Source organism: Medicago sativa, chromosome 2, assembly GCF_051527215.1.
Source record: "Medicago sativa cultivar Bolivia chromosome 2, Bolivia_mono, whole genome shotgun sequence".
Taxonomy (NCBI): Eukaryota; Viridiplantae; Streptophyta; class Magnoliopsida; order Fabales; family Fabaceae; genus Medicago; species Medicago sativa.
The window spans coordinates 26,175,506-26,187,779 of NC_140750.1; the positions used below are offsets into that span (position 1 = coordinate 26,175,506).

At 33.6% G+C, this 12,274-nt stretch overlaps 1 protein-coding gene and 1 non-coding gene across 2 annotated transcripts; one reads left to right on the plus strand and one right to left on the minus strand.

The window, feature by feature from the left end:
• Positions 1-1,492: 1,492 nt before the first annotated feature.
• LOC146945827 (uncharacterized) lies at positions 1,493-1,954 on the minus strand. The gene has a single exon (XM_085748102.1). The coding sequence runs from the start codon at positions 1,952-1,954 to the stop codon at positions 1,493-1,495; it is 462 nt and encodes a 153-aa protein (XP_085604228.1).
• Positions 1,955-2,460: 506 nt separating this feature from the next.
• On the plus strand, positions 2,461-2,567 carry LOC146945828 (small nucleolar RNA R71). The gene has a single exon (XR_015029479.1). It is a non-coding gene; the product is annotated as a small nucleolar RNA R71 (small nucleolar RNA).
• Positions 2,568-12,274: the final 9,707 nt, after the last annotated feature.

Consider the following 12,274-nt stretch of genomic DNA (forward strand, 5'->3'; position numbering starts at 1 on the left):
TTAAAGGATTGAATTTTGTGCTTTAACTTCCGTAGGAATGCCTAACTCAAATTTTGTGTAGCCTACTTATCCAAATATATCCCACATTTCACCTAAGCCCCGTTATAACCCTAAAGACCTCAAAAGTGTGTAATGATATTGACTTTGATTGATGTTTAGAAACTTTTCAAGCGTATGGTAATATGTAGACCTGCATGTCGACTGGTAGAACCCTATTTCAATTTGATGCATGGAGTTGTGAATTGGTGGATGCGAACAAGTCAAACTAGCTCATCTTTAGCTAGAAGGAGAATGAACTTTTGGGTACTATCGTTTTGTCAGGTAACTGTTATTTTACTGTCGTTTGTCACTCTTGCAAGCAAATTCCTTGAGGACAAGGAATGGTTTAAGTTTGGGGTTGTGATGACATGCTGTCATTACGTAATTTTTAGGACTTATTGTGACATTTTATTAGAGTTCTCATGCAATTTTCACTATTCCGGGGTGCAAAAAGATGAAAAACTGAAGTTCTGCCAGACCAAATCGCGCCACGCCAAATTGAAGCCTTGCCGCGATTTTGAAACAACAAATACACACTTCCTGTAAAGAGGAAATCGCGGCGCGCCTATTAACAAGGCGTGGCGCGATTTTGCTAGGTCAGGCCCATAAATCTCTATAAATACTGCACTCATTCTGAAGAAAAGGGTTACGATTTTGGAGAGCAAAGTGCTATTTTGAGACATCGGAGACGGCTAGAAGGGCGATTTCTTCAACCTTTTACCCATTCATGTATGTTTTAATTATTTCATTGATTATGCTATTTGTAAACTCGATTATGAGTAGCTAAATCTCTTAGAGATTAGATCCGAGATGAATCTTTGTAACCCTAATTGACACATGTTGCTGTGAAACTCTATTTTGTTTATGAATTCAATTCTAATTTATTCAATTCAATTGTTCTTAATGCTTTTTATATCTTGATCACATATAACTTGATTTTGTGAGAATGAATGACCACTGACCATGGCTTTCAACTTAGACCTAATTGAATTGTTCTAATAAACAGGGTTAGTCTAGGAATAGATAATCGTTTGTTAGTGATAATAGGTTAACGTTCGGTAAAACCTTCAAGAATTATTAGACCACCTAAGGAATTAGGGGCTGTAGTTTAAGAAGAGGGTCCTAACTCAAGGGATTGATTAGGGCTATTTTGTTAATCATCGTAGATTAGAAGAGGATTCATAACAAATAGGTGCAGTAGACCAATTAGGGGAACTTAGAGGATTCGACGGATCTGATCTCATCTTTCTCTCATATTTTCTTAACAAATCTTTATTTTCTGTTTCTTGATTTAATTAAAATCAAACCAAATCTACTGCCTAGTGGCAAAACAAAATAAATTTTATACATCCTATTTCTATAACGCAATTGAATTATTGAAGTTAAAAACAATCCTCGTGGGATCGATATTTTTACTACTTCGATAGTATTTGGTGCACTTGCCAAACGTCTATCAGACATCTTCTACAATTCCAGCTGGGTATTTAACGGAACGGTCCTCTAATTGTAGGGTCATCCATGTTGACTTAAGTTCCCCTATGCCCTTTCTCTCATAAAGGGATAACGGCATTAAACTGACACTGACTCCTAGGTCACACATTGCTTTCTTTACTATTTCGGACCCTACCCTAGTTTCCTCTCCTTGTGGCTCACTACTTTCTTTCTCAGTCTCACTTGGTTTGGCTTTTCCTATAGGGTTCTCTAGTTGCCTACCATTCCTAAGTGTAACAACATTTATTTTGTTAGGTTGGCTAACTTTTTGGGCCACTTGGGAGATTTGTGTCTCTAAGATTTTGTTGTGAGAAGAAATAGAATCTACCTTCGATGTAAGTTTGGTGAGAGAGTCGTTTAAAAGTCTAGTTTGATTTTCAAGCTCTTGGAGTTGTTTGGACTGATTTAAGAAATAAGTTTCCATTAAACGTTTCAAGCTAGACTTTTGAGCGACTCTTTTGATGTTTGCATAACTGGGCGGTGCCGCTTGTCCTAAGGGATTTTAAGGATTTTTACAAAAGTTTTGGGCTTGCCTCATCCCTTGGTTGTTTTGAACAAAATTTATTTGTTTAACACTCTCAGAAGCAGTACCTAATTGTCATTCAATGCTAGTATGACCAGATATACTACAAGCTCCACAAGAAGGTAAAATAGAAGTTGGTGTGATAGCACTAATATTCATTTTGTCAAATTTTTCAGAGAGTGCATCTACCTTAGCAGACAGATGATCAAAGTAAGAGATTTCATTCATACATGCCTCTTGTTCAGAGGGTGAAGAAACAATGTTGGTTTTCTCATTGATCCGTTGATAATGATTTTGAGTCATATCTTCAATCAAGGCATAGGCAATCGTGAAATCCTTGTTCATTAAAGCTCCACCTCCAGCTGCATCAACAATCATTTTTATGGTATATGACAAGCCACTTCTCTAGACCATGGTGGGGACAAAGTCTAAGCATTTCCTTGAAACGCTCCCACGCATCATAAAAGGATTCCCCATCTTTTTGAGTGAATTGGTAGAGTCTTGCCCTTAGTTGGGCGGTTTTAGAAGGGGAAAAGAATCGGGCGAAGAATGCTCGCCTCATTTAATCCCATGAAGTGATGGAACCCACTTATAATGAATTGAACCAAGCACTAGCTCTATCTTTTAAGGAAAAGGTGAAAAGGTGCAGTCTTACGGCTTCTTGGTTTTTATAGGTTACACTGAGTCTAAAAAAAAGTTGAAACATGCAAATTTGGATCCTCAGTGGGTGATCCAGAAAACTGATTTCGCTGCACTAACTTAAGGAGTGCAGGTTTAATTTCAAAATTATTTCCCTCAACCGTTGGGTACACGATAATAGCACATGGCTCTTCCATAGAAGGGACTGCATACTCTTTGAGAGTGTGTTCCTCAGCCATGTCGATATTATCTTGTGCCTCCCAAGAAGTCAACGGTAAAAGAAAGAAATAAAGAAAGAAAGAAGAAAAGAAAAAGTAAAAAGAAAAGAAAAATCTAACCACTACTAAAAAGTTAATCAAATTAGTTAACTCCCCGGCTACGGCGCCAAAAAACTTGATGAGATAAATCCGAGTGCGCACGGTTTATCGAAGTAGTAAAAAGATAGTATCGTTCCGACATGGAGTTGTTCCATTCAATTAACCTTTATGGGTGATTGGTGAAAAGTTCAGTTGTAAAGTTTAGATTTTTAAGGATTAAAATTAACATTTAATAAAAAACGCCTTGGGATTATTGGTTCATCTAAATAACAAGCCCTTCACAAACAAACCCTAACCAGAATTTTATATTGGATTTACTTTCTAAACACAAGTTTTTCTTAAGTTTATCACATCTCCTTTCGGTTTTAGTGAGTGTGTTCCTCTAGCAACCACGCTTATTCTCATGGTTGGTTGCTATTAGAATCCTTGAAGAACGAAACTTTATTTGTCTCAAGGTTTGCTAGACTATTCTCATGTTTCGCAATCCTTGTCTAATTTCACTTGTTCCAATATCAAAACTCCACTTTCGCTTTATGAATTGATATTTGAGATGATGAATTAACAAATACTAACCCTCCACTTTCGCTTCATGAGTTTGATATTTGTTAATTCATTATAATAACGGTGAAATTAGATTAGAAAGTAGATTTATTTAAAATTAGGGTTCAAGGCTTGGTTTGATTAGGTTTATGTCATTTAGACTTACCCAACAATCAGTGGCGTATCCAGGACCCTGGGTCATGGGGTGCAGAGTCTTGGCTTAAATAATTTAAACGGCAAAATTTATAATTTAATAATTTTTTACTTAACCAAAAACTATTTTTTCCAAATATAAATAAAAGTAAGCACATAAATTTTCATGTTTTTCATGATTCAAAAGTATGTAGACAATATTAATTTAGAAGTATATTTAGATAAAAAATTAATATAAAATTAAAAAAGCAAAATGATATTTATTTTAGACATTTTTATATGACAAACTGATGATCCACAATAATTTTAGAATGGATATAGTAAAAAAAGAGAATGAATGAAATAAACAAAAATGATTTGTTGAGTATTATATGAACTAGTTTCGGATGAACACAATACAAGGGTACACTCACATATTTGAGAATAACTGTGTAAAATATAAGTAACATATAAGTATTTTTCGTATTAAATATGCAAACTGTGAACTTGGCCATGTGCTATAGTCCTGATCATGACTTGAATCTATTTGTTCTACATTTACTTTTATTTTAACTCTGAACTTAATTTGAAGTGATAAAATATAATAAAAAAATGAGGAAAACTAATCTACACACTTTTAAGAAAGTAGACGCTTGTGTTGACGGAAGACAAGTGGAAATATTTGTCAGAGCACCTCTTTATGCTTCAGAAGGTGAGAGAGAATAATTGGATAAGTGCAAAATCCCGAAGTGAAACAACATGCTGGTGCAAAATAAATTTTTTAGGGTGTGCAAATGCAAATAAACTGAGATAGTTGGTTGAAATTTTACAATCCCAGGGGGTGCAGGTGCACACCCTCACTAAGAGGTGGCTCCGCCCCTGCCAACAATCCCAAGACAAGAAGAGTCTACTCATTCATGTTCATCGTAGACATAGAAGTGGAGAAGAAGAAGAACATAAAGTAAAATAATAAAAAGGAGAACTTTTATTAAGAGAAAACAATTGCCACTATTGAATTCCAAGAACAAAAGATGATTTGTTATGATAGCTAGATACTCTATTCATAGTCTATATCGACTTAAACCCTAAGCAATACATCACTAGAATGTTCCACAAGAAACCACGGGCTTTTAGGTCGGAAATAAACTAATAGGTAGCTTGTCTTTGAAGCAGAAGCAGCAAAAGAGTATCCTGGGACTGGGAGGTGGCACGGCCGTGTGGCTGGTGGCACGGGCGTGCCAAGCTTCTGACTTAGGGGAAACATATTTTTGTCTTCAATCTTTGTATTTTTAGCCTGAATCAGCTCTAAATCCTCTTTCTTTTGCTCCAAGACTCAATCTTTCAATTATTCGTTCCTGAAATTAAATAACTTGCAATTGAAGTAAATAGTTATAAAAAGGAAATAATATTAAATAAAATGAAATCAAATCTAAATAAAACAGACTCAAATATTATATTAAAAACACTAATTATTGACTCATCAGTGAGTTAGTCTAATTAACTCCTAACTACCTAACCAACAAACTAACCATAGTTCACCTATCAACTAACTATGGTTTATTCAATATACTCTAATAGATTCCATAATATAAATAAGCCTTCATATATTTGCATTGTTGAATGGGATAATAGTCATTTTAGTCCTTGAATGTGTAAGGAGTAGTCACAGTAGTCCTTCAATGTACCAAAATTTCAAAATAATCCTTAATTGTGCATTTCGTTTTTCAAAATAGTCACCGACATTAAAATACTTCGTTAATATTGTCATATTAGTCTTTCAATATACTTATTATCATATTAGTCATTTATTGTCATTTCAGTCTTTATATGAAAAGAGTTATTGTGAATATTGTAAGATTGTTTTAACGCCAGAGACTATTTTGATTAACAAAGTGCACAATCAGACATTATTTTGAAAATTTGATACATTGAAAGACTATCGTGACTACTCCTTATACATTTAGGGACCAAAATGACTATTACCCCATTGTTGAATCTTTGAGTGTTTGATTGATTCTAAGTTGGTTTGATTGACTTAAAAAAATTCCCTTCACACGTACCATTTGCATTCATACGATGCTAAGCTGAAATAGCGGCAAAAACTTATTGTGTGATAAACATCGAGTTGTTTTTTATGTTATAATATTAAACAGAGATGCACAAACCTCATACATACAAATTATGGCATATTATAAAAACAATAAGGTAAATGTATACCTTGATAGATGGATTGTTTTTGAGGCGATTGAGCAGCGATCTTGACAAAGAAGCTAGGGTTGACAGCCTTATTCTCTCTTCCAATGTTTTTTTTTCCTGTTTGGTATTGAGTTATTTTTACCTAATGGATGGTTAATATATGTAAACACCAAGTATAAAGTAAATATCTTAATTAAAAAAAGTATATAGAGTGCATCTAAATCATGAGAAATAGTCTGATCCATCACGACTCATTAATAAATATCGTTTTCTTAAAAATTTAGTGCAATATATAATTAGAAATTAATAGTTTATAAAATAATTTATTATTTAATTGTTGTTTGAGGTTAATCCATAAAATCCAACCATTTTCCCATTTGGATAACCTTAATCAATTACTAAAATATCAACTATTTACAAATAGCATTTGTTATTATAATAGTATAAGAAACACACACTTTAACAATGCAGAAATTGAGTCTGATAGAAAAAACAAAAACAAAAACATATACGTTAAATATTTACGTTTCTTTTCTTAAAAAAAAAAAATACTTACGTTTCGCATAATGATAATGAATATGGTATCTAATGCAAGAATGGTTTAAACATCAGAAATGTTGTAACAAACTCCCATTAACCCAAAATATCAAAGACTTAATCAAATCATTATGAATTACAATACTCATGTATATATGTCTATGGTTAGTGGTTCTGTCGATGAGTTTTCAATTTTATAAAGTCACATATCCATATAGGTCTAAGAAAAGTAATTACTTATATGTATAACCTATTAAAAAAATAATTATTTTTAGTTAAAAATCAATAAATGTTCTACAATGTTTGACATTTAATTAGTTTAAGTTTTAGCAAACAATTGACTATAAAAACTGATAAATAAAAGTGAAGAATTTCCAATTAGATTAACATGAACAGTTAGCTTAAAAAAAATATGATATGGATTAATTTCTCCACAAAAATGACAACAATGAACAAACGTTTATGATTATACAGTTTATAAGTAATTTAAGAAGATGGGGACGGAGTATCATATGATATTTTAAGCTATCTTTATAGTTATTTTATTTCTATTTTAAGGCAAATAAGATGTCATTTAGAGGAGTTGTCAATGGTTTGAGGAGCATTTTGTATTGTTTTCATTCGAGACGTTACAATTCACTTTTTTAGTAAATCATTCAACTTTGTAGGTGTCTTGAGTCTTTTTAGTGAGAAATCATGTAAACCGACAAAACAAGACATCACGTGAAGAATCAAGGATATGAAAAATTAATATCAATGGTTCTTAGAAGGTTTTTGAAGACAATACAAGTTGGGGAAAATTCTTCCCATGTTCTAAGGCTGTCCATTGTGATGGAATAACGCTAAAAAAGAACGAGAAACTGCAGAATTCACACTTGTCTCTCAGTCCGTACGCCCCTGCTCACGAGACCGGAAAAAAAATGTAGTTTTAGCTTATTTTTCAAGATGGATCGGAGAAATAAACTCAGTTCTCATCTATTAATCATTAAGTAACAATGAACTATAAATAGAGACCCATGCACACTATTTTATTCCTTCATAAAGCTAACGGTACAAGGCATGGGTCAAGCATCAAAGCTTCAAGGCAGATCTCCATCCTCTGCTTGTTCTCACTAGAGTATGTTTTTATATTATTTTGTAATGATGTTTGTTGTCAGGTGCAAATAAATCTCTCTTGATTATGGTTCCAAGATGAACCCCTTCTTATTTGTTGGATTTAATTAAAAAGTTTTTCATTCAGCTTGTGATTTAAGTGTCTGATTATTTATATGTTCTCTAATGCTTTTTCAACGTGAATATTATTCCAAGGTATTTAGAAAAAAGATGTTTGCTTAACATTATAATATTCATGGGAACCATAAAAATAGGAGTTATAATAGGAAATTACTCATGAATTTATTCCCATCTCCATGGGAACTTTATTCCCACCATTTTCTTTGGGAAAATTTTTCTATTCCCAGGAACGTTTTATTCCCGGGAATAAAATTTAGTAAACTTGTAACAAACATAGGCATGTGTATTCCTATCGTTTTATTCCCGGGAATCTACGAAGATAACTTGAAACAAACGCACCCTACTATTTTTATTACTTACGTACGATTTGCTGCACTTACCAATTTTCGTCATCAGAACATAATAATGATAGGAGTATTTACATTTTATATTGTACATATTATTTATAATTACACAAGATGCGGACTGTTGGTAAAAGAAATGGAAAATTACGATGTTTACCGAGATTAAATATTTTTAATTATATATCTCAACATAACATAACAAGACTGAATTTTTTTGTCTCTCAGACAATGCCATATTTTATACTCCCTCCGTCCCAGATTAACTGAGCCACTTGCTCATTTCACACATATTAAGACAAATGTATAAATAAAGGAAAGAGAAAAATGGTTTTAAGTGTTCTTGTTAAGTATTGGTGCAATCTCCACTATCATAAATGCAAAGTGGGATATATGAATTGGGAGTGATGAAAGTAGTATTAATTAAAGTTATAAATAGAAAAAAGTAATTAATGTTGTATTGAAAAGTGAAATAGCTCACTTATTTTGGGACACTTTTTTTTTTTTTGTAAATGACTCAGTTATTATGAGACGGAGAGAGTATTATACACAAAAATATATGGCAATGATTAAAAAATTGAAAAAATTAAGTTCTATGTTTATAATACAGTTTACACATTTCCGTTGAACTAACATATATAAACAAAAGTTAGATTTTTCAATCAATCTCTAGGTGGATTATAGGATTGACAACCCTACTTCTGTTTGACCTGACAATAGTAAATTGCTTAGTTTCTCAATTAAATTCTTTTAATCGAATCTAAGTATGAAGTTATTGTTTTAACTCATTTTAAGGGAATGCCGCAATTGTAACTGTTTTAATTGCGGTGATATAAAAATAAAACTTCCACTGTTATATCACGGGTCATAATTCTATTTTCTTACATCAAAAGATATGCATGTCATAAACTAATGATTAACCGCATTATCAATGGGATCTTCAAACAAAGCATAATCAATGGACGTCCATTTTCAAGAGAAGATACTTCACTAATGGCATGCCAAATATGCGATATTGCAAATCATCTGTATGGGCTGGAATTAAATCGCAAATTGCTACTGTCTTGGAAAATTCGATGTGGGTTGTTGGATCAGGATAGAGTATACACTTTTGGAGGGATAATTGGCTAGGAGAACCATTGGTTGACTTAATGCATCTTGATACTAAATTTCATGCGCAACTTAGAGGTATGGTGTCGGAAGTTATAGACAATGGAACCTTGAGGCTGCCTGCGGCTCTTACAGCTGATGTGGCCATCCAAAATTATGTCAACAACATAATTTTACCAATAAGTCAGCTCCCTGATGTGTTGGTTTGGCGGCATACATCAGATGGGAAACTATCATCGAAGCAGGCTTTTGAATTTATGCGTCCTAGTGCTCCTTCTTTGTCTTGGGCAGAAAATATTTGGAGCACCGCTATTCCTCCCTCGCATTCTTGTATTTACTGGAGGCTACATCATAATAAAATGCCAACGGATGAGAATCTCAGACGTCGCGGTTGCATAGTAGTCTCGATTTGTAGCTTGTGTATGTCAACAGACGAGTCCTCGGAGCATCTTTTTCTTTGGTGTAATTTTACCAATCAGTTTTGGGACTAGATAGGTACAAAAATTAATTGTATTATTGACCGTTCTACTGCTGGTTCTCTTCTCTCTTGTAGACCAGCTAGATGTTTTTCGCAAGTCTCTGATATCTATATTGTTGCGGTCTTGCACACCATCCATTCTATTTGGTGGGCACGAAACTCTTTGCGGTTTTCATATGTGGTGCCTACGTTGCATGCAGCCAAGGTCCGTATACACTCCTTTATAGCAATGTCAGGTAATGTTTCTAAGGGTTTTTGCCTTCCTTCTGACTCTGTGTTGCTGGACTCATTTACGGTTTCACCTCATTGCCGTAAGATTAGAGATATTGTGCCGGTTTTGTGGAAGACTCCCACCGCTCCGTGGTTGAAAGTTAACACGGATGGCTCGGTGATTGGTGGGAATGCTGCTTGTGGGGGGTTGTTTCGTGACCACCGCGGGACGTTCCGTGGTGCTTTTGCTTGTAATATTGGAGTCCAATATGTTTTTTATGCAGAGGTCTTGGCCATTATTATTGCTATTGAGTGTGCTGCCCGTAACGGTTGGAGGAATATTTGGTTGGAGAGTGATTCAACAAGCGCTATCATGATTTTTTCGAATCCTCATTTGGTTCTTGTTTGGCTTCGTAACAGATGGCAAAATGCTCAAAATCTTGGGATTCAGGTGATTGCTTCTCATATTTTTCGTGAAGGTAATAGCTGTGCAGATTATGTTGCGAATATGGGTCACTCTGTGGTTGGTGCGGTTTGGATGGACTCTCTCCCTCGTGCTTTATCGCTAGATTTCTTTCGGGACAGATGCGGTTTACCGAATTACAGATTTCCTTAGTCTGTTTGTGTTTTTTTTCTTCTGTTTTTTATGTTTCAGTTGTTCCTTTCGGAGGGTTTTGGCCTAGTCCCCCCTCCTTTGTAATTATTTTTCCTTTTTTTTTAATAAAATTTCTTTGAGTTAGGCGGCAGAGGATGGCGGTGTCTCGGGATGCCAACCTAGTTGGGATGTCGACGATGTCTCCTGATGCCTGTCCTCGCTCCTTGCTTATCAAAAAAAAAAAACGGCATTAATTCCAACAAAGATAGAAGGGGGATTCAAGGATTTCCTAATCACCGTTACGCATCTGAATCAAACAAACCTAATCTCGTGTTGGGCGGGACAATTAAATCCATGTAACCACTTTCATATTTTATATTTTATTTACTTCTAATAAATTTCGCTAATTTACATTGTACATATTATTTATGATTTCACAAGATGCTGAATGGAAAATTACGATGTTTACCGAGATTAAATATTTTTAATTATATATCTTAGTATAACATAATGAGACCGAATCTTTTTGTCTCTCAGACTATGCCATATTTTATATTATACACAAGAATATATGGCAATGATAAAAAAAAAGGGTTAATATGTGTTTACCCCCTTGTAATATAGGTCATTTCCGGTTTTCCCCCCTGTAAAATATTTTTTTTGAATTTCATCCTTGAAATTTGAAAATATTTTGGTTTTAGACCTTCATTGAAAATTTCACCCCCTGTAATTTGAGCAAATTTAGGTTTACCCCTCTTGTAATTTGAAAAAAATTTGGTTTACCCCCCTGTTCATTTGAGCAAATTTCGGTTTACCCCCTGCCATATCTTTGATTTTGTACTGTCAAAGCTCATGAAGGTCCAAAACCAAAAATCTTCAAATTACGAGGACGAAATCCAAAAAAAATATTTTACAGGGGGTAAAACCGGAAATGGCCTATATTACAGGGGGCTAAACACATATTAACCCTAAAAAAAATTAAGTTCTATGTCTATAATACCGTTTACACATTTCCGTTGAACTCACATATATAAACAAAAGTTAGATTTCTCGTTTGAGCTCATAGTATATAATATTCTGTACACACCCTCGAGTGTATATATATATAAACAAGAATGAGTGATATTCTCATTAGTGGTCACGGATATATATAAATATTATAATAATGTAATATTCAACAGTTAGATACTTAATTGCTAGAGCAAAATTATCAATATAGGTGGTTATGTAATTCTATTTTATTTCATTAATAGAGTTTCAAAAACTCAACCACAAATTTTGCACATGAATGTACCAGAATTATTAACTCAAGTGGTAATTCGATGTAAACATTAATCTCAATATATATACATAATTTATCAATGACTTTTATCATAAGATTTGGATTTGCATTTAGAGTTAAGGAGATTGTAATTATTTTTACTTAACAATTTATTAAACAAAATTTCCTTATCAAAGATAAAAAATTTAAAGTAATTTAATTCATATAGTAATTTTTATGTGTTGTCAGATGTCATCCTTTTGGTGCAAGAATTTTTTACTTCAGGTGTCTTACTGCCAAACTTGAATTCAAATACCATGGTTTTGATTCCTAAGGTGTCAGGAGCCTCTTCCATTGGGAGATTTCCGTCTTGTTGCTTTGCCTAATTTTCCAACTTGAATTTCTTATTGAGCAGCAAAATTTACACTACAAAAATTTGCAACGTGGCTTGGAATACGATTTGTCTTCCTTAGAACTCTGTGTAGGTTTGTAATTTGAAGCCTACACACTTTATCAATGGTGCACTCGTCTTGCACTTGAGTTGGAAAATCTATATACTACTATTAAAATTGTAGCAATATGAATTTCCCATTTTACCTATAGGAGAGGCATTTTTGTAATTTTCTAATTAG